At 49.2% G+C, this 21,524-nt stretch overlaps 1 protein-coding gene across 1 annotated transcript in view; it reads right to left on the bottom strand.

Annotated features, from left to right (window-relative positions):
* The window catches only part of PCNT (pericentrin), a 474,261-nt gene that overhangs the window by 134,386 nt on the left and 318,351 nt on the right, over positions 1-21,524 (bottom strand). The window contains exons 30-32 of the mRNA XM_063933256.1: positions 2,356-2,526; positions 2,131-2,283; positions 1,916-2,053 (exon numbers count right to left, since the gene is read on the bottom strand). Of these exons, the coding sequence (XP_063789326.1) occupies positions 1,916-2,053; positions 2,131-2,283; positions 2,356-2,526 (462 nt within the window). The remainder of the gene's footprint in view (positions 1-1,915; positions 2,054-2,130; positions 2,284-2,355; positions 2,527-21,524) is intronic.

Genomic DNA, 21,524 nt, shown 5'->3' with positions numbered 1-21,524 from the left:
CGGGCGTTTTAAAAACCCCTGACGGTGTTTCTGAGACGTCTGGACCGGTACTAACTGTTTGTCGGCCGTCTCATGTCGTCAACCGACCTTGCAGCGTGTTGACATTATCACGTAATTCCCTAAATAAGCCATCCATTCCGGTGTCGACTCCCTAGAGAGTGACATCACCATTACAGGCAATTGCTCCGCCTCCTCACCAACATCGTCCTCATACATGTCGACACACACGTACAGACACACAGCACACACACAGGGAATGCTCTGATAGAGGACAGGACCCACTAGCCCTTTGGAGAGACAGAGGGAGAGTTTGCCAGCACACACCAAAAACGCTATAATTATATAGGGACAACCTTATATAAGTGTTTTCCCTTATAGCATCTTTTATATATTTCTAACGCCAAATTAGTGCCCCCCCTCTCTGTTTTAACCCTGTTTCTGTAGTGCAGTGCAGGGGAGAGCCTGGGAGCCTTCCCTCCAGCCTTTCTGTGAGGGAAAATGGCGCTGTGTGCTGAGGAGATAGGCCCCGCCCCTTTTTCGGCGGGCTCGTCTCCCGCTCTTTAATGGATTCTGGCAGGGGTTAAATATCTCCATATAGCCCCCGGAGGCTATATGTGAGGTATTTTTAGCCAAAAAAGGTTTTCATTTGCCTCCCAGGGCGCCCCCCTCCCAGCGCCCTGCACCCTCAGTGACTGCCGTGTGAAGTGTGCTGAGAGGAAATGGCGCACAGCTGCAGTGCTGTGCGCTACCTTTAGAAGACTGAGGAGTCTTCTGCCGCCGATTCTGGACCTCTTCTTACTTCAGCATCTGCAAGGGGGCCGGCGGCGAGGCTCCGGTGACCATCCAGGCTGTACCTGTGATCGTCCCTCTGGAGCTAATGTCCAGTAGCCAAAGAAGCCAATCCATCCTGCACGCAGGTGAGTTCACTTCTTCTCCCCTAAGTCCCTCGTTGCAGTGATCCTGTTGCCAGCAGGACTCACTGTAAAATAAAAAACCTAAGCTAAACTTTTCTAAGCAGCTCTTTAGGAGAGCCACCTAGATTGCACCCTTCTCGGCCGGGCACAAAAATCTAACTGAGGCTTGGAGGAGGGTCATAGGGGGAGGAGCCAGTGCACACCACCTGATCCTAAAGCTTTACTTTTTGTGCCCTGTCTCCTGCGGAGCCGCTATTCCCCATGGTCCTTTCAGGAACCCCAGCATCCACTAGGACGATAGAGAAAATCAATTGAAGACAACTGTGGACCATCCTTACTGTTCCAGTTATAGTGAACATTGAAAGAATCCAACAAGCAAATCTTAATGTTTTCTTTTTAAAAGCTTATAATAAGATTTATGACTTTAAACCAAACCACTTGTCGGAAACTCCAGGTTCACATCAAAGGTTCTAAAAGTCTAGGCCTACAATCCTCTCGAAACTATCTAGCAAATTCAAAGAAGTGTTGGTGATGCCTCTATTACGAGTTACTTATTGGCACAAAGGGATGTGGTTATTCACATTACCGACGCCGGTATCCCGAGCACTGTGCATGCCGACCAACAGGGACTATTCCCACTCCTAGGTGTCCACGGCACCCACAGAGTGGGAATAGAACCTGTGGGGAGCGCGAGCCACCAAGCCCGCTGCGTGGCGAGCGCAACCCCCCCTTCCCAGCCAACTAAAAACCGGAATACCGGCGTCGGTATGGTCACCCGCACAAATTCACAGAGTGGAGGCACTGATAGTCACCTTGGGAGAGGTTCTTACAGCTCTGGAGCACCAACTGAGTAAGGTTGACTCTACACAGAAAGTAAAACCCTGTTTTTGCTCAATAAAGCTCCTTTTTTTTGTTCAGGTAAAACCTGGTTTATGAGCCAGTGTAACTTGTTCATCATGTTTGGTTTAACGAAGAACAAACACAATGTAATTTCTTCCTACCTCTCGCTGCAGTCTCAAAAGTTGTTCATTCAGATGGTCAATCTCTTGGTTCTTCTCCTGTAATAATGCCTGAGGGAGCTGCATTGAGGAGCTGGAGCTGGTATAAACTCTCTCACAACGCAGATTAGACATTTCTTCCTGTTTCACAAAACAAAACCCATTACACACTAATCACAGCAGCCTCATCGCTAGCCATTTATAATCTGCTCACTTGCCTTTATTAGAAGGTACTTCTCCTGAGCCTGCTGCACAGCCTGCTCACTCTGCTTGCGCTGGATCTCAAGCTGCATGTTCAACTGGAGGACCTCATCAGTCTTGTTTATTAAATCTTCTCTAAAAAGTTCAAGTTGCTCAGCCAGACTTTCAGCCTGTAAAGAAATGCCATTACTATGTGCCTAGCTTCTTCATTATCTTCTGTTTCCACTGCCTGTTATGCATACCTCCTTCTCTTTTCTTTGGAGGGCCTCACGCTCAGCCTGTAGTTCTTCCTTTAGCAGGCTGTTAGTGTCTCCCTCCATAGGTACTCTGTGGCGGGCTTCATCTAGCTTAGACTGCAGAGCAGAAATCTGAAGCACATTGCTGTACTGCTGATGCTGCAGAGCCTCTTTGTCCTAAACCAGGAGATATAACATTACAGAATCTAAGTATCAGTATGTCACATACATCAATATCTCCATCTACTGAACATCCACATATACAGCAATCAGGCCAGATAACAGTTTAGTTAGAAAATGATCAAATACACGGTTAGGTGTGGTCATAATCCAACTGCATTTACTGCCCTGGACAACATCTGTTCCTGATGAAAATCTGAACAGAACCGGAATTATGCACCCATACAGGAGGTGAGGTATGGTCACTTGGTGCCCAACTTGACATTTGGAAAACTAACAAAGAAGAGAATACTGGAAACGTAAATCGGCTATTAATGGTGCTGAACAGTTATTTTGTGCCACTTCCTAGACACGCCAGTTAGTGTCATCTTCCTGTGATCTGAAGCTTATTTTTTATTTTTATTTTATTCAATTATTTTCTATTATACCACCATTAATGGGAAGGGCACATTTAGAAAAGAAGTTCAGGCATCCCCCTCCTTTACTTTACCCCCTCCCAAGGGAAGAGGCTCAGTTCATCCATATCACTTTTCACAGAACCTTCTATCCTGAAATCCAGACTCTCTTGCAGAGAGTGGTTCACGTTTGTCCTCCTTTTCTTCTCTAGATTCTGTGCAGAGATCCTTATTTTAGGGTTTTGCAATCGGAGACTTTCTAACCTAGTAGGGATATCCCCTGCACTCTTTTCAGGACGGTAGCCTTTCTCCTATTATTACTGTACCATGTACCTGTGGCATGGAGGGGTACAGAGCTGACTGCCCCTCTAGTCTTTCCCTTTATGATCTTTTTGTAATGCTAAGTTGGGTCCACCAACACTGTTCCTTCCAAAGGTTGCCAGTTTTCACAGAAACCATTGCTACTAATAGCTAATAAACTAAATAGCTACTTAGGGTCCACATCATTTGAATAGTGACACTTTTTAAGCATCACCTGCAACAATGGAAATTATCGTCTTGATAATCAAGCAATATCATAAGCCCTTCCAAGGCAATTTCCAGCGTCGACAAAGTCTAGCTGAATGTCTTCCCCAGGCTGCTGAATTAATTAAAAGTAATACAAACTGCCACCAAACATTCAAATTCCTCCAACACACGTCGCCCTCTATAGGTACAGGCTTCCATTGAAACAGAAGCCAAGACAATACCATACTTCTCTCTGCTGCTAACATGTAAATAACATTTCTCTAACGTCCTAGTGGATGCTGGGGACTCCGAAAGGACCATGGGGAATAGCGGCTCCGCAGGAGACTGGGCACAAAGTAAAAGCTTTAGGACTAGCTGGTGTGCACTGGCTCCTCCCCCTATGACCCTCCTCCAAGCCTCAGTTAAGATTTTGTGCCCGAACGAGAAGGGTGCAATCTAGGTGGCTCTCCTGAGCTGCTTAGAGTAAAAGTTTAAATAGGTTTTTTATTTTCAGTGAGACCTGCTGGCAACAGGCTCACTGCATCGAGGGACTAAGGGGAGAAGAAGCGAACTCACCTGCGTGCAGAGTGGATTGGGCTTCTTAGGCTACTGGACATTAGCTCCAGAGGGACGATCACAGGCCCAGCCATGGATGGGTCCCGGAGCCGCGCCGCCGGCCCCCTTACAGATGCTGAAGCAAGAAGAGGTCCATAAATCGGCGGCAGAAGACTTTCCTGTCTTCATAAGGTAGCGCACAGCACTGCAGCTGTGCGCCATTGCTCTCAGCACACTTCACACTTCGGTCACTGAGGGTGCAGGGCGCTGGGGGGGGGGCGCCCTGGGAAGCAATGAATTTACCTTATTTGGCAAAAAATACATCACATATAGCTCCTGGGCTATATGGATGTATTTAACCCCTGCCAGTTTTCCAGAAAAAAGCGGGAGAAGAGCCCGCCGTGAAGGGGGGGGGGGGGCTATCTCCTCAGCACACAGCGCCATTTTTCCCACACAACTCCGCTGGTAGGAAGGCTCCCAGAATCTCCCCTGCATCCTGCAACTACAGAAACAGGGTAAAAAAGAGAGGGGGGCACTTATTTGGCAAAATAACAGATATAAGCAGCTATAAGGGATAGACACTTATTGTAAGGTTGTCCCTATACATATATAGCGCTCTGGTGTGTGCTGGCAAACTCTCCCTCTGTCTCCCCAAGGGGCTAAGTGGGTCCTGTCCTCTATCAGAGCATTCCCTGTGTGTGTGCTGGGTGTCGGTACGTGTATGTCGACATGTATGAGGAGGAAAATGATGTGGAGGCGGAGCAATTGCCTATAATGGTGATGTCACCCCCTAGGGAGTCGACACCTGAATGGATGGCCGTAATTAAGGAATTACGTGACAGTGTCGGCACGTTACAGAAAACTGTTGACGACATGAGACAGCCGGCAGCTCAGTTAGTGCCTGTCCAGGCGTCTCAAACACCGTCAGGGGCTATTAAACGCCCGTTACCTCAGTGGGTCGACACGGACCCAGACACAGACACTGACTCCAGTGTCGACGGTGAAGAAACAAACGTATTTTCCAGTAGGGCCACACGTTACATGATCACGGCAATGAAGGAGGTTTTGCACATCTCTGATACTGCAAGTACCACAAAAAGGGGTATTATGTGGGGTGTGAAAAAACTACCCGTAGTTTGTCCTGAATCAGATGAATTGAATGAAGTGTGTGATGAAGCGTGGGTTACCCCCGACAAAAAACTGCTAATTTCTAAAAAATTATTGGCACTATATCCCTTCCCACCAGAGGTTAGGGCTCGTTGGGAAACACCCCCTAGGGTGGATAAGGCGCTCACCTGCTTATCAAAACAAGTGGCGTTACCGTCTCCAGAAACGGCCGCCCTTAAGGAGCCAGCAGATAGGAGGCTGGAAAATATCCTTAAAAGTATATACACTCATACTGGTGTTATACTGCGACCAGCAATCGCCTCAGCCTGGATGTGCAGTGCTGGGGTGGCTTGGTCGGATTCCCTGACTGAAAATATTGATACCCTGGACAGGGACAATATATTATTGACTATAGAGCATTTAAAGGATGCATTCCTATATATGCGAGATGCACAGAGAGACATTTGCACTCTGGCATCAAGAGTAAGTGCGATGTCCATTTCTGCCAGAAGAGGATTATGGACGCGACAGTGGTCAGGGGATGCGGATTCCAAACGGCATATGGAAGTATTGCCGTATAAAGGGGAGGAGTTATTTGGGGGCGGTCTATCGGACCTGGTGGCCACGGCAACGGCAGGGAAATCCACCTTTTTACCCCAAGTCACCTCGCAGCAGAAAAAGATACCGTCTTTTCAGGCTCAGTCCTTTCGTCCCCATAAGGGCAAGCGGGCAAAAGGCCACTCATATCTGCCCCGGGGCAGAGGAAGGGGAAAAAGACTGCAACAGACAGCTTCTTCCCACGAACAGAAGCCCTCCCCCGCTTCTGCCAAGTCCTCAGCATGACGCTGGGGCCTTACAAGCGGACTCAGGCACGGTGGGGGCCCGTCTCAAGAATTTCAGCGCGCAGTGGGCTCACTCGCAAGTGGACCCCTGGATCCTGCAGGTAGTATCTCAGGGGTACAAATTGGAATTCGAGACGTCTCCCCCTCGCCGGTTCCTGAAGTCTGCTTTACCAACGTCTACCCCCGACAGGGAGGCGGTATTGGAAGCCATTCACAAGCTGTATTCCCAGCAAGTGATAATCAAGGTACCCCTCCTACAACAGGGAAAGGGGTATTACTCCATGCTGTTTGTGGTACCGAAGCCGGACGGCTCGGTGAGACCCATTTTAAATCTGAAAGCCTTGAACACTTACATAAAAAGGTTCAAGTTCAAGATGGAGTCACTCAGAGCAGTGATAGCGAACCTGGAAGAAGAGGACTACATGGTGTCTCTGGACATCAAGGATGCTTACCTCCATGTCCCAATTTGCCCTTCTCACCAAGGGTACCTCAGGTTTGTGGTACAGAACTGTCACTATCAGTTTCAGACGCTGCCGTTTGGATTGTCCACGGCACCCCGGGTCTTTACCAAGGTAATGGCCGAAATGATGATTCTTCTTCGAAGAAAAGGCGTCTTAATTATCCCTTACTTGGACGATCTCCTGATAAGGGCACGGTCCAGAGAACAGTTAGAGGTCGGAGTAGCACTATCTCAAATAGTACTACGACAGCACGGATGGATTCTAAATATTCCAAAATCGCAGCTGATTCCGACGACACGTCTGCTGTTCCTAGGGATGATTCTGGACACAGTACAGAAAAAGGTGTTTCTCCCGGAAGAGAAAGCCAGGGAGTTATCCGACATAGTCAGGAAACTCCTAAGACCAGGCCAGGTGTCAGTGCATCAGTGCACAAGGGTCCTGGGAAAGATGGTGGCTTCTTACGAAGCGATTCTATTCGGCAGATTCCACGCAAGAACTTTTCAGTTGGATCTGCTAGACAAATGGTCCGGATCGCATCTTCAAATGCATCAGCGGATAACCCTGTCTCCAAGGACAAGGGTGTCTCTCCTGTGGTGGTTACAGAGTGCTCATCTCCTAGAGGGCCGCAGATTCGGCATTCAGGATTGGGTCCTGGTGACCACGGATGCCAGCCTGAGAGGCTGGGGAGCAGTCACACAGGGAAAAAATTTCCAGGGCTTGTGGTCAAGCATGGAAACGTCACTTCACATAAATATCCTGGAACTAAGGGCCATTTACAATGCCCTAAGTCAGGCAAGGCCTCTGCTTCAGGGTCAGCCAGTATTGATCCAGTCGGACAACATCACGGCAGTCGCCCACGTAAACAGACAGGGCGGCACAAGAAGCAGGAGGGCAATGACGGAAGTGGCAAGGATTCTTCGCTGGGCGGAAAATCATGTGATAGCACTGTCAGCAGTGTTCATTCCGGGAGTGGACAACTGGGAAGCAGACTTCCTCAGCAGACACGATCTTCACCCGGGGGAGTGGGGACTTCACCCAGAAGTCTTCCACATGATTGTAAACCGTTGGGAAAAACCAAAGGTGGACATGATGGCGTCTCGCCTCAACAAAAAACTGGACAGATATTGCTCCAGGTCAAGGGACCCTCAGGCAATAGCTGTGGACGCTCTGGTAACACCGTGGGTGTACCGGTCAGTGTATGTGTTCCCTCCTCTTCCTCTCATACCAAAAGTACTGAGAATCATAAGAAGGAGAGGAGTAAAGACTATACTCGTGTCTCCGGATTGGCCAAGAAGGACTTGGTACCCGGAAATTCAAGAGATGCTCACGGAAGACCCGTGGCCTCTACCTCTAAGACAGGACCTGCTCCAGCAGGGACCATGTCTGTTCCAAGACTTACCGCGGCTGCGTTTGACGGCATGGCGGTTGAACGCCGGATCCTGAAGGAAAAAGGCATTCCGGATGAAGTCATCCCTACCCTGATCAAAGCCAGGAAGGATGTAACCGTACAACATTATCACCGTATTTGGCGTAAATATGTTGCGTGGTGCGAGGCCAGGAAGGCCCCTACGGAGGAATTTCAACTGGGTCGATTCCTGCATTTCCTGCAAACAGGACTGTCTATGGGCCTCAAATTAGGGTCCATTAAGGTTCAAATTTCGGCCCTGTCGATTTTCTTCCAAAAAGAACTAGCTTCTGTTCCTGAAGTTCAGACGTTTGTCAAGGGAGTACTGCATATACAGCCTCCTTTTGTGCCTCCAGTGGCACCTTGGGATCTCAATGTAGTGTTGGGATTCCTAAAATCACATTGGTTTGAACCACTCACCACTGTGGACTTGAAATATCTCACATGGAAAGTGGTAATGCTGGTAGCCCTGGCTTCAGCCAGGCGTGTATCAGAATTGGCGGCTTTATCCTATAAAAGCCCTTACCTAATTTTTCATACGGACAGGGCAGAATTGAGGACTCGTCCTCAATTTCTCCCTAAGGTGTTTTCAGCATTTCGCTTAAACCAACCTATTGTGGTGCCTGCGGCTACTAGGGACTTGGAGGATTCCAAGTTGCTGGACGTAGTCAGGGCCCTGAAAATATATGTTTCCAGGACGGCTGGAGTCAGAAAATCTGACTCGCTGTTTATCCTGTATGCACCCAACAAGCTGGGTGCTCCTGCTTCTAAGCAGACGATTGCTCGTTGGATTTGTAGTACAATTCAGCTTGCACATTCTGTGGCAGGCCTGCCACAGCCAAAATCTGTAAAAGCCCATTCCACACGGAAAGTGGGCTCATCTTGGGCGGCTGCCCGAGGGGTCTCGGCTTTACAACTTTGCCGAGCAGCTACTTGGTCAGGGGCAAACACGTTTGCTAAATTCTACAAATTTGATACCCTGGCTGAGGAGGACCTGGAGTTCTCTCATTCGGTGCTGCAGAGTCATCCGCACTCTCCCGCCCGTTTGGGAGCTTTGGTATAATCCCCATGGTCCTTTCGGAGTCCCCAGCATCCACTAGGACGTTAGAGAAAATAAGAATTTACTTACCGATAATTCTATTTCTCATAGTCCGTAGTGGATGCTGGGCGCCCATCCCAAGTGCGGATTGTCTGCATTACTTGTACATAGTTATTGTTACAAAAATCGGGTTATTGTTGTTGTGAGCCATCTTTTCAGAGGCTCCTTCTGTTATCATGCTGTTAACTGGGTTCAGATCACAAGTTGTACGGTGTGATTGGTGTGGCTGGTATGAGTCTTACCCGGGATTCAAAATCCTTCCTTATTGTGTACGCTCGTCCGGGCACAGTATCCTAACTGAGGCTTGGAGGAGGGTCATAGGGGGAGGAGCCAGAGCACACCAGCTAGTCCTAAAGCTTTTACTTTGTGCCCAGTCTCCTGCGGAGCCGCTATTCCCCATGGTCCTTTCGGAGTCCCCAGCATCCACTACGGACTATGAGAAATAGAATTATCGGTAAGTAAATTCTTATTTTTCCTAGACCGAAAAAAACCACCAACCCAGTAATCGCACTCTCATTGGCTGTCTGGGACATAGCAAAAAAGCATTATCCGCTAGCTCCAGAACTGCTGTCAATTATACCCCATCTATGATAACCCAATTTTATCCCCAGTACCCCTTTCACATAGCAAAAATAACCCGGTATCGACCCGACAATATACACAGGTCAGTGTGCGATGTGAAAGGGCCCCATGAGAATTCCCGGGTCGCCTGACCTGGTAATTTAGCCCGGGTAACAAGAAGGGTTATTTCCGGGTTGAACACCGGGTCAGTGGCAGCGTAAACGGATTCCCGGGTCAATACGACCTGGGACCCGTTTACTACATGGGGAGAGGCGGCGCGGAGATGAGCTCATCTCTCAGCGCCGCCTCATCCCCCAGCGCCGCCTCCGCTGTCCGCTCCGCCCTCTGCCGCTATGGCAACCGTCCCGGCAATATGCACATTGCCGGAGTCGGAAAGCCAGAGCAGAGGCTCCAATGTCTGATCCCATCCGGGAAGGACCCATTTCCAATTCCCGGGTGGAATCTGGCATTGGAGATCTGAAAGGGGTACTTACATTTTTACACAAACTTAATTGAGAGTTGCAGCTGAGAAACTTTCGCACATCTCAACTCCCCCCCCCCCCCCAAATAAAAATAAAAAGAAACAACCTAATAAAAAGGAGACCCTTCAGCTTTTGCATCACCTTGACTGAAACAGGCCTCTACCAAACGGGTATTTTCTTTACTTTAAGCTGAGCCCACACTCCCAGGGCCTCCAAACTGAAACCTCCACTGAACTGCCTGGGAGGCAATTAGATAAGAAAGAAAGGGCCAAAATTCAACAGCGTAACTATCTGATTTAAAGGAAAATGACTATACACTGCTGTACTGTTGGTAATGGGGTTTCAGTTTGGGTACATAGTATTCTCCTTGATAAAGATGATAGAATTTGGAGAGGCTGAACGACAACTTGAACTTCACTCAACATACAGATATGTCCTCATACATCTTTGGTGTAGTCACACCAAACAGACCCTCTTGGCACGACATGTTGCATGAGAATCTTTGCCGTATGTCTTTAGTTGTAGAAAATGCGTCTTAGACGCAGCCCAATGCGACTATAATGCAAGAGGAGAGACTGCTGATTAATGTGACATATAACACTTGTATACCTGTGTACAGTTGAGTCTCTGTATCTGTATACGAAGTGCTACAATGTAGCATCTGCAGCTTTATTCCAAATAAAGTTCCATTGTGTTTTGTAAAGACTCAGTCACACATAATATACAAGTGTTGCATATTACATTGCTCAGCAGTCTCCTTGTGCATTCTACTCGCATTGTGACTAAGGGGTATATGCAATTGCGGTCGAATTGCCGAAAAACGGGGCATTTTCGACACAAAAAAAAAAATTCGCCAATGCAATACAGTACTTTTCGACAAAAAAACGGACTTTTCAGATTCGACTTTTTGAAATTCGACAGTTCACAAATTCGACATGTCTGCAATGGTAAAAATGCGGCTTTTCGACAAAAGTATATTCAATTGAAGAATGTCGATTCGACAACAGTGCTTTTCGACAGTAATTTCGTCAATTTCATTCTGCCTCACTTTGCTGGCGGAATTTAATAAATTTTTTTTAAAAACATGTTTTTTTTTTGTGTTTTTTTTTTTATTGCTAACAGCATATCTATTTATAATAGAAGGGATTAGGTACTTGGTTTGTCTATTAGGAGACACAAGTATTATTTATATATTTTTTAAAATAATATTTTTCTAACTGACTAAAATTGAGAGAGCATGGTTTTCAGTGGGAAGGGGTGGGAATGGGTTAAAATCCACAAAAAAAAAAAAATGCATGGAGTCCCCCACTCCTAAGCATAACCAGCCTCGGCTCTTTGAGCCGGTCCTGGTTGTAAAAATACGGGGAAAAAATGGACAGGGGATCCCCGACGGGTGCCGGAATTCGACATATTCAATAAAAAACGGATTCGACAGTCCCGCTGTCGAAAAACGGACCAATTGACGGATAAGTGCGTCCTGGATTTGACTTTTCCGACAGCGCAAAAATGGTGAAAAACACAGAAAAAAATTGCGTGGGGTCCCCCCTCTTAAGCATAACCAGCCTCGGGCTTATTTGAGCTGGTCCTGATTGTAAAAATACGGGGGGGGGGGGAAATGGACAGGGATCCCCCGTATTTTTAGAACCAGCACCGGGCTCTGCGTCCGGTCCTGGTGCAAAAAATACGGGGGACAAAAAGCGTAGGGGTCCCCCGTATTTTTTGAACCAGCACCGGGCTCCATTAGCTGGGGAGATAATGCCACAGCCGCGGGACACTTTTATACCGGTCCCTGCGGCCGTGGCATTAAATACCCAACTAGTCACCCCTGGAGGAGTGGGGACCCCTTAAAATCAAGGGGTCCCCCCCTCCAGCCACCCAAGGGCCAGGGGTGAAGCCCGAGGCTGTCCCCCCCATCCAAGGGCTGCGGATGGGGCGCTGATAGCCTTGTCTAAAATCAAAGAATATTGTTTTTTGCAGAAGAACTACAAGTCCCCGCAAGCCTCCCCCGCAAGCTGGTACTTGGAGAACCACAAATACCAGCATGCGGCGTGTCAACATAGGTAAGTATGTGTGTGTCGGCATGTATGTAATAAAGTTTTACTTTCAAGGTGTGCGTGTCCTGTTTTTATTTGGGTATTTTTTTTGCAGAAGAACTACAGGTCCCAGCAAGGGCCCCTTACCCCGCATGCTGGTACTTGTTCTCCAAGTACCAGCTTGCGGGGAGGCTTGCTGGGACTTGTAGTTCTTCTGCAAAAAACAATATTCTTTGATTCTACACAAAGCTATCAGCCCCCCATCCGCAGCCCTTGGATGTGGGGGGGGGGGGGGGGGGGGGGGGGGCAGCCTCAGTCTTCACCCCTGGCCCTTGGGTGGCTGGAGGGGGGGGGGGGGGGGGGGGGGGGGGGGGGGACTCCTCCAGGGTACCCCGACCAGGGGTGACTAGTTGGGTATTTAATGCCACGGCCGCAGGAACCGGTATAAAAGTGTCCCCCGGCTGTGGCATTAACTCCCCAGCTAGTGGAGCCCGGTGCTGGTTCAAAAATACGGGGGACCCCTACGCTTTTTGTCCCCCGTACTTTTTGCACAAGGACCGGATGCAGAGCCCGGTGCTGGTTCTAAAAATACGGGGGATCCCCTGTCCATTCCCCCCCCCCCCCCCCCCGTATTTTTACAACCAGGACCAGCTCAAATAGCCCGAGGCTGGTTATGCTTAAGAGGGGGGACCCCACGCAATTTTTTTCTGTGTTTTTCACCATTTTTGCGCTGTCGGAAAAGTCAAATCCAGGACGCACTTATCCGTCAATTGGTCCGTTTTTCGACAGCGGGACTGTCAAATCCGTTTTTTATTGAATATGTCGAATTCCGGCACCCGTTGGCCGGAATTCAACGGTCGAATTTAAAAACGGGCGAAAAAAAGCCGCAATTCGCCCGGAATTGCATATACCCAAAAGACGCATTTTCCGAAACAAAAACAAAAAAGACGCCAAACGCTAGCAGAGTTGCACGGTACCTGGAGGCTCACTCAGGCCAGGCATCTTGTGCTGCATGGCGTATTGTGGCTAGCTGTATGGAGATGCAGCTGAATGCTGGGCATTCCGGTTAATTATGGTGACTTTGAAGTGTGCCGAAGGATTTAATACATACTATATTACAGATTGATATTCACTATATCCTAAGCATTCTTTACTTTCCTTGACTCTTCTCAGAACAAAAACATCAAGTTAAAGCTCATCTGGCAGCAGACAGGAAGATGCCAGTTGACCCTTCTGTCAAAGCAGTGATATGGCAGATACAGTATACTTTATATAATGCATATAAAATATGTAAAGAATTCAATGCACAAAATGACAAACCCCAATCCATTAAGATTTTACTTTCTTTACCGATTTGAAAAAAAAGAAGAAAAGAAACATCTGGACCCTGATCTTGTTACAAATAATGGGGAGTTGTTTGAAACTTCTGGGGCGGCATATTGCTCCTCAGCCTCCAGCCCTTTACTGTCCTTGGAGTAATTATTGGCAGTCTAGATTTGCTGACTATATTAATCCTTCCCCTTCCCTAGTCTCCGATGTTTAATCCTCCTAGGCCTAGCTTTTCTGAGACTTCCTGAGGATCTAAATGTTATATCATTCAAACATTATGTACTCAACTCTGTATTATGTAAACCGGTGACATTACTAATTGTTATCATTCATGATTATTCCATATCGACTTCTGTGCTATGGAGTTGTTCCATATACAATGTGTGTACCCAGATTCCCTTTCCTGTACTCACATCCTATTATTGTTCAATTGCAAAACCTGAATAAAAAATAGGTTTTTAATACCTACCGGTAAATCCTTTTCTCTTAATCCGTAGAGGATGCTGGGGATGCTTCAAGAACGATGGGTATAGACGGGATCCGCAGGAGACATGGGCACTTTAAGACTTTAAATGGGTGTGAACTGGCTCCTCCCTCTATGCCACTCCTCCAGACTCCAGTTATAGGAACTGTGCCCAGGGAGACGGACATTTCGAGGAAAAGGATTTATTGTTAAACTAAGGGTGAGATACACACTAGCTCACACCACAAAACACTCCGTACAACAAGGCATTAGCAAACAGTCCAGTCAACGGCATGAACAAAATCAGCAACAGGCTGACCATAACCGAAACACAACCTTTGTGCAACACAAGCAATAACTATTAAACAAGTACTGCAGATAGTGTCCGCACAGGGACGGGCGCCCAGCATCCTCTACGGACTAAGAGAAAAGGATTTACCGGTAGGTATTAAAATCCTATTTTCTCATACGTCCTAGAGGATGCTGGGGATGCTTCAAGAACCATGGGGATTATACCAGAGCTCTAGAACGGGCGGGAGAGTGCGGATGACTCTGCCGACCAAACAAGAGGTTCTCCTCAGCCAGGGTATCAAACTTGTAAAACTTCGCAAAGGTGTTTGATCCTGACCAAGTAGCAGCTCGGCAAAGCTGTAATGCCGAGACCCCTCGGGCAGCCGCCCAGGAGAAGCCCACCTATCTGGTAAAATGGGATTTCACCGATTTCGGTAACGGCAATCCTGCCGTAGAATGAGCCTGCTGAATCGTATTACAGATCCAGCGCGCAATAGTCTGTTTGGAAGCAGGAGCCCCAATCTTGTTGGGAGCCCACAGGACAAACAGAGCGTCTGTTTTCCTAATCTGCGCCGTCCTAGCGACACAGATTTTCAAAGCTCTGACCACATCTCGGGACTTCGATTCCGCCAAGGCGTCAGTAGCCACCGGCACCACAATAGGCTGGTTTACGTGAAATGACGAAACCACTTTTGGCAGAAATTGCTGATGAGTTCTCAACTCCACTCTATCAGCATGTAAGATTAAATAGGGGCTTTTGTGAGACAAAGCCGCCAACTCAGATACCTGCCTTGCGGATGCCAAGGCCAACAACATGACTACTTTCCAAGTAAGGAATTTTAACTCAACCTTACGTAAAGGTTCAAACCAATGAGATTGCAGGAACTGCAACACCACATTAAGATCCCACGGTGCCACAGGGGGCACAAATGGAGGTTGGATATGCAGCACGCCTTTCACGAAGGTCTGAACTTCTGGAAGGGAGGCCAATTCTTTCTGAAAGAAGATTGACAAACCCGAAATTTGTACTTTAATAGAGCCTAACTTTAGGCCTGCATCCACACCTGCTTGCAAAAAATGGAGCAAACGCCCCAGCTGAAACTCTTCTGTAGGAGCCTTCTTGGATTCACACCAAGACACATATTTCCTCCAAATACGGTGGTAATGCTGTGCAGTTACTTCTTTTCTAGTCTGAAGAAGTGTGGGAATGACTTCACTGGGAATACTCTTCCGGGCTGGGATTTGGCGTTCAACCGCCATGCCATCAAACGCAGCCGCGGTAAGTCTTGATACACGCACGGTCCTTGCTGTAACAGGTCCTCCCGTAGAGGAAGAGGCCAGTGATCTTCTATGAGTAATTCTTGAAGATCTGGATACCAGGCCCTCATTGGACAATCTGGAACAATGAGTATCACATGAACCCTTGTTCTTCTTACCATCTTTATCACTTTTGGAAAGAGAGGAAGTGGAAAGAACACATATACCGACGGAAACACCCACGGTGTCACTAGGATGTCCACCGCTACGGCTTGAGGGTCCCTTGACCTGGAACAATATCTCTGAAGTTTCTTGTTGAGGGCGTGACGCCATCATGTCTATTTGAGGAATTCCCCAACGACTTGTCACTTCTGCAAAGTCCTCTTGATGAAGACCCCACTCTCCTGGATGGAGATAGTGTCTGCTGAGGAAGACTGCTTCCCAGTTGTCGACTTCTGGAATGAAGACCGCTGACATGTCTTTCCGCCCAGCGAAGAACCTTCGTGACCTCGGCCATTGCAGCTCTGCTCTTTGTTCCGCCCTGGCGGTTTATGTACGCCACTGCTGTTATGTTGTCCTGACTGAATCAAGACGGGCAGACCGCGAAGATGATGTTCCGCTTGCAGAATACCGTTGTAAATGGCCCTTAATTCCAGAATGTTTATGTTCTGTATTTCCAGAGCCTTTTCCACTGGAAGAAAGACTCTCTGTAATTCTGTATCCAGAATCATACCCAGGAACGATAGCCGTGTCGTCGGAACCAATTGTGATTTTGGCAAGTTTAGGAGCCAACCATGTTGTTGCAGAATCGTCAGAGAGAGCGCAACGTTTTTCAGCAATTGCTCCTTGGATCTCGTCTTTATGAGGAGATCTTCCAAGTACGGGATAACTGTGATTACCTGCTTGCGCATGAGAACCATCATTTCCGCCATAACCTTGGTGAAAATCCTCGGAGCCGGTGGATAGACCAAACGGCGTCTGAAATTGGTAATGACAATCCTGAACAGCAAACCTCAGGTAAGCCTGCTGTGGAGGATATATGGGAACGTGTAAGTAGGCATCCTTTATGTCGACCGACACCATAAAATTCCCTCCCTCCAGACAGGAGATCACTGCTCGGAGAGATTCCATCTTGACTTTGAGGGATTTTAGGTTCAGAATCGGTCTGACTGAGCCATCCGGCTTTGGTACAACAAATAGACTCGAATAAAAAACCCTCCTCCTGTAGTGACGGGGGGTACCGTGACAATGACTTGACTTTGACACGCTTTAGTATTGCAGCGCATACTACCTCCCTTTCCGGAAGAGAAGCTGGCAAGGCCGATTTGAAAAATCGGTGAGGGGGCACGTCTTGAAACCCTGATTTGTACCCTTGGGTCACTATTTCTAATATCCAAGGATCCAGGGCCGAGCGAGCCCAGACCTGACTGAAGAGTCTGAGACGTGCCCCCACTGGTGCGGACTCCCGCAGAGGAACCCCAGCGTCATGCGGTGGATTTGATAGAAGCCGGAGAGGACTTCTGTTCTTTGGAACTTGCCACAGCCTGTGACCTTTTTCCCTTTCCTCTTCCTCTCGCAGCAAGGAAGGAAGATCCTCGTCCTTTTTTGTATTTATTGGGCCGAAAGGACTGCATCTGATAGTTGGGCGTTTTCTTTTGTTGCGCAGGAACATAAGGTAAAAATTACGACTTACCCGCAGTAGCCGTAGATACCAGGTCAGTGAGGCCGTCACCAAACCAGACACTACCGTTAAGCGGTAGAGACTCCATAGCCTTCTTCGAGTCAGCATCAGCATTCCATCGATGAATCCACAATGCCCTTCTAGCAGAGACAGCCATCGCATTGGCCCTTGATCCCAAAAGGCCAATATCCCTCACAGCTTCTTTTAAATATGCTGCAGCGTCCCTGATATGACCCAGAGTCAAAAGCACGATATCCCTGTCCAGTGTATCCATCTCAGATGACAAGTTATCTGTCCCATTTTTCAATAGCGCTACTCCCCCATGCCGAAGCAACGGCAGGCCTGAGTAGCGAACCTGTAGTGACATAAATGGATTTTAGTGTATTTTCCTGCTTACGATCCGCAGGATCCTTTAGGGCTGCCGTGTCCGGAGATGGAAGCGCCACCTTCTTGGACAGACGCGATAGAGCTTTGTCCACTGACTCCCACTTTTCCCTGTCCCCCAAGGGGAACGGATATGCCACTGGAATTCTTTTGGGAACCTGTACCTTCTTGTCAGGATTTTCCCAAGCCTTTTCAAAGAGCGTTCAGTTCATGAGAGGGAGGAAACGTTACCTCAGGTTTCTTTCCTTTAAACATACAGACCCTAGTATCAGGAACAGCAGGGTCCTCCGTGATATGCACAATGGAAAAAGAAAAAAAGGCTGTATTGTCGATGCACAAGAGGAGTGACCTGATTATCACATCCCCCTATATGTTATTATTTAAAATTTAACTTTTATTATTATTGACTTAAAATAGTGTGACAATGACTAACATACAAACTACGAGTATAAGCGAAACATAGAGGTTAAAATAATGACACATACAACATATACAAAACGTGTAATAGGAATAATAAATGTGATTTAAAGATTAAAATGTGTGCCCCGCGTGTTTATTCTAATGCCCAAATAGATATATATCTCCTATATAATAGCCCAGATCTGTGATCTTGTGATTCATTTGCTAACGCTGGGCGGAGTCACAACAGTGGGCGGAGTTAGTCAAATGAGTCACAGATCTGGCCAAATCTATAGGACACTAGGAGCAGCTGCAGAAGCAGATAGTATGGACATGGCACAGGCAGGGTGCATACCTCCCAGCTTTCACACACACACACACACACACACACACACACACACACACACAGCGAAAAGGGGGCGTGGCTTCACGGGAGGGTCCCCGTTTTCGTCAGTGAGGGGGGCATGCCCAGCGCTCTGTGAGCTGCTGGCATGCCCCCAGGGGCTGATTATGAGTCCGGGGGGGGCACAGGGTACTTGAGACAGAGGAGCCCTATGTCATTGCTGTGCATGCTGTGTTGGGGGCGTGGCCCTAATCGCGGGCCGCGAGGCCACGCCCCATTATGCAAATTCCGGAATTTTTTTTTTTTTAATGGAATTTTGGCCCCTGAGCTAGAGGTAAACCCAGAGGAGGTGGTCGCTCCCCCCTACACACCCGCACAGGCAGAAGAAAGCATGGAGACTGCTGCTTCCCTGTAACACCACAGACCTGCCAATACGCAGCAGCGTGTGCTGACTGTAGCACAATGCTGCCGCTGTTGCTGGCAGGACGGGGGAGCTTCTGAGCTGGGACAGAGCTACTCGAGCCGGGGGAACCCTAAAACTGTGGGGCCAATGGTACGTACCCGCCTGCCCCCCCCCCCCCCTTAATCCGGCTTTGCTGCTGGAACCCCCCCTTAATCCGTACCCCCTGATGCCCCCTCTCCCTCTGTCTCCACTATTCACCGCTGCTCTGCTAAGCAGAACATCGAGTACAGGAGCTTTCCAACTGCTCCCCCCCCCCCCCCCCCCCACCGCAGGACACTGCGACCCGCGGTTGGGACAGCGGGACAGACCCCAAAAAATGGGACTGTCCCGCGAAAATTGGGACATTTGGGAGGTAAGGGGGTGTGTGAGGGGGTATGCCATACTTGACCCCCACATCAGCATACTCAGCAGGGTCTCTCTGGCGGGGAGGAGCGTCACATTCTGGCACACTCCACGCTTCTTAGCTGTAGTTTTGTGGGTCACCAGCCGCTGTGCACTTTCCGTACTGCCTCTGTTATCTCCAGCCCCTGCGACCCCACCGCTAGCTGCAGCGCTGCCACCCGCAGTGAGTTGCGCCCAGCTCCTTCACACACTTTAGCCGGCGGGTAGCGCTGCAGAAGTCCCGCGCTGCTTGCAGGCTCTGACCCCCTCCTCCCTCCAGCATCAGCGTCTCCTGGGAGGCTAACCAGTCACTCCCAGTCTCCCCTTACCATAGTGCCCAGCAGCCGTGAGGTCCGCGCCACGTGCATGCTATGACCCCCTCCTCCCTCCAGCCGCAGCATCTCCTGGGGGCTAACCAGTCACTCCCAGTCTCACCTTACCACAGTGCCCGGCAGCTGCGCGAGGTCTGCGGTGTGTGACTGAGGAGGGGGGGGAGTGATGCGGACGGGCAGAGGAAGCAGGAATACAGCCTAAGAGAGTCAGCCATGCCAAGTCTCCACCAGCAGCAAATGCAAACAGGTTGGAGTGGAACAGCAGCAGCCAGCAGCAGTGACTCCGGTAAGACACATCTGTCTGTCACCACTGTTCTGTCCCTAATACCAATCTCTCCCGTGCCCTGTGTTCTGTCATGTCCCTGTCACCCCTGGCCTTGACCTGCCACCCTTATCCTGGCCCTTTCACCCTTATCCTGGCCCTTTCACCCTTATGCTGGCCCTGCTACCCCTATCCTGGCCCTGTCACCCCTGTGCTTGCCCTGTCAACCCTATACTGGCCCTGTCACCCCTGTCCTGGTCCTGCCGCCCCTACACTGACCCTGTCACCCCCTATCCTGTCCCTGTCATTTCTGTCCTGGCCCCGTCGCCCATGTCCTGGCCCCGTCACCCCTGTCCTGGCCCCGTCACCCCTGTCCTGGCCCCCGTCACCCCTGTTCTGACCCTGTCACCCCTGTCCTGGCCCAGTCAACCCTGTTCTGACCCTGTCACCCCTGTCCTGGCCCTGTTACTGCATACCCTCCAACTACCTTTTGGGCAGGTACAGTACCCGCAGCACCTCCAGACCTCTCCCCAATGCACCACACCTCCGCACCTTCCCCTCCACCACATGCGGCACTCCAGCCCTCCCCCACATGCTGTGCCTCCAGACCCCCCTACACCACCCGCGGCTCCCACTCCTCCGCCCCTTCACCACCCCCCAGCAATCTCCAGGCCCCCTCCACCATTCACCCCCCTTATATGTCTCCCCCACACCTGCCCCCCCTCCACCCGCAGCATCTGCAGACACCCTCCTCCATCCGCGGTCCCCCCCCTCACCCACCCCTCCCCCACCAATGGCACCCCCGCACCTGCCCCACCACCACCTGCAGCACCTCCGGACCTCCTTCCCCATCTGCCGCAACACCCGTACCTGCCCCTCCCCTACCCATGGCGCCTGCGGACCCCTACCCCACCAGTGGCACTCCCGCCCCTTCCCATCCCACAGCACCTCCGGAACCCTTCACCCATCTGCAACATCCCCACACCTGCCCCTCCCCCACCCATGGCACCCCTGCCCCTCCCCCACCTGCAGTGCCTCCGGACCCCTCCTCCATCTGCATCCCCCACTCCTCTGCCCCTCCCCCACCCGCAGCACCTCCCAACCCTTCCCCATCCGGGCCCCACCCCCACTTCCGCCTCCCCTCCATCCGCAGCATCTACAGACACCATCCGCAGTACCCCCCCACACCCGCTACATTCTGTACATTGTGGCCTGCAGGTGCTGTTCACGCCGTCGCAAGGGGCTGCGCCTTCTTCACCATCGCACACCCTTTCATTGTGCAATATTTAACCACTAACAAAGGAATGCAGGTGATACTCCATATAACACAAATATTGAACCCCAGAAAGGCATGCAAGGGTAAAGGGGGCGTAGCCCCTTGCGACGGTGTGAAGAGCGCCCGTAGGGCGCGATGAAGCACCTAGTATATATATATATATATATATATATATATATATAGTGTTGATCTTAGTTTAAACCAGTATATAGATTTATCTGATTGTCAGTAATTTGTCTATGGGCTATTGCCTTGGCTACCAATTAGTACATCACGTGCCGTGGTTATCCCATTCATATAGTGGTACTGGTAGCTGGCTAACATTGATTGTGGTAGTGAATGAGTGGCTGCTCAGGCAGAGGAATCTAACCTGCATCATTTATCAGTGTTATTTATTATTACACTAAATAAAGGAGGAACGAGAATATGCTCTAATGACATATATTTAATTGATGATATCACCTCTTCGAGGAAGTATCAAGCGTAATTACAGACTCTGGTATCAGTATTGTCAGTACAGGTTGAGTATCCCATATCCAAATATTCCAAAATACGGAATATTCCGAAATACGTACTTTTTTGAGTGAGTGAGATAGTGAAACCTTTGTTTTTTGATGGCTCAATGTACACAAACTTTGTTTAATACACAAAGTTATTAATAATATTGTATTAAATTACCTTCAGGCT

This window comes from Pseudophryne corroboree, chromosome 7 (genome assembly GCF_028390025.1).
Source record: "Pseudophryne corroboree isolate aPseCor3 chromosome 7, aPseCor3.hap2, whole genome shotgun sequence".
Classification (NCBI taxonomy): domain Eukaryota; kingdom Metazoa; phylum Chordata; class Amphibia; order Anura; family Myobatrachidae; genus Pseudophryne; species Pseudophryne corroboree.
Note: the sequence above shows the minus strand (reverse complement) of the source record. Positions and strands in the feature narration are given on the sequence as shown.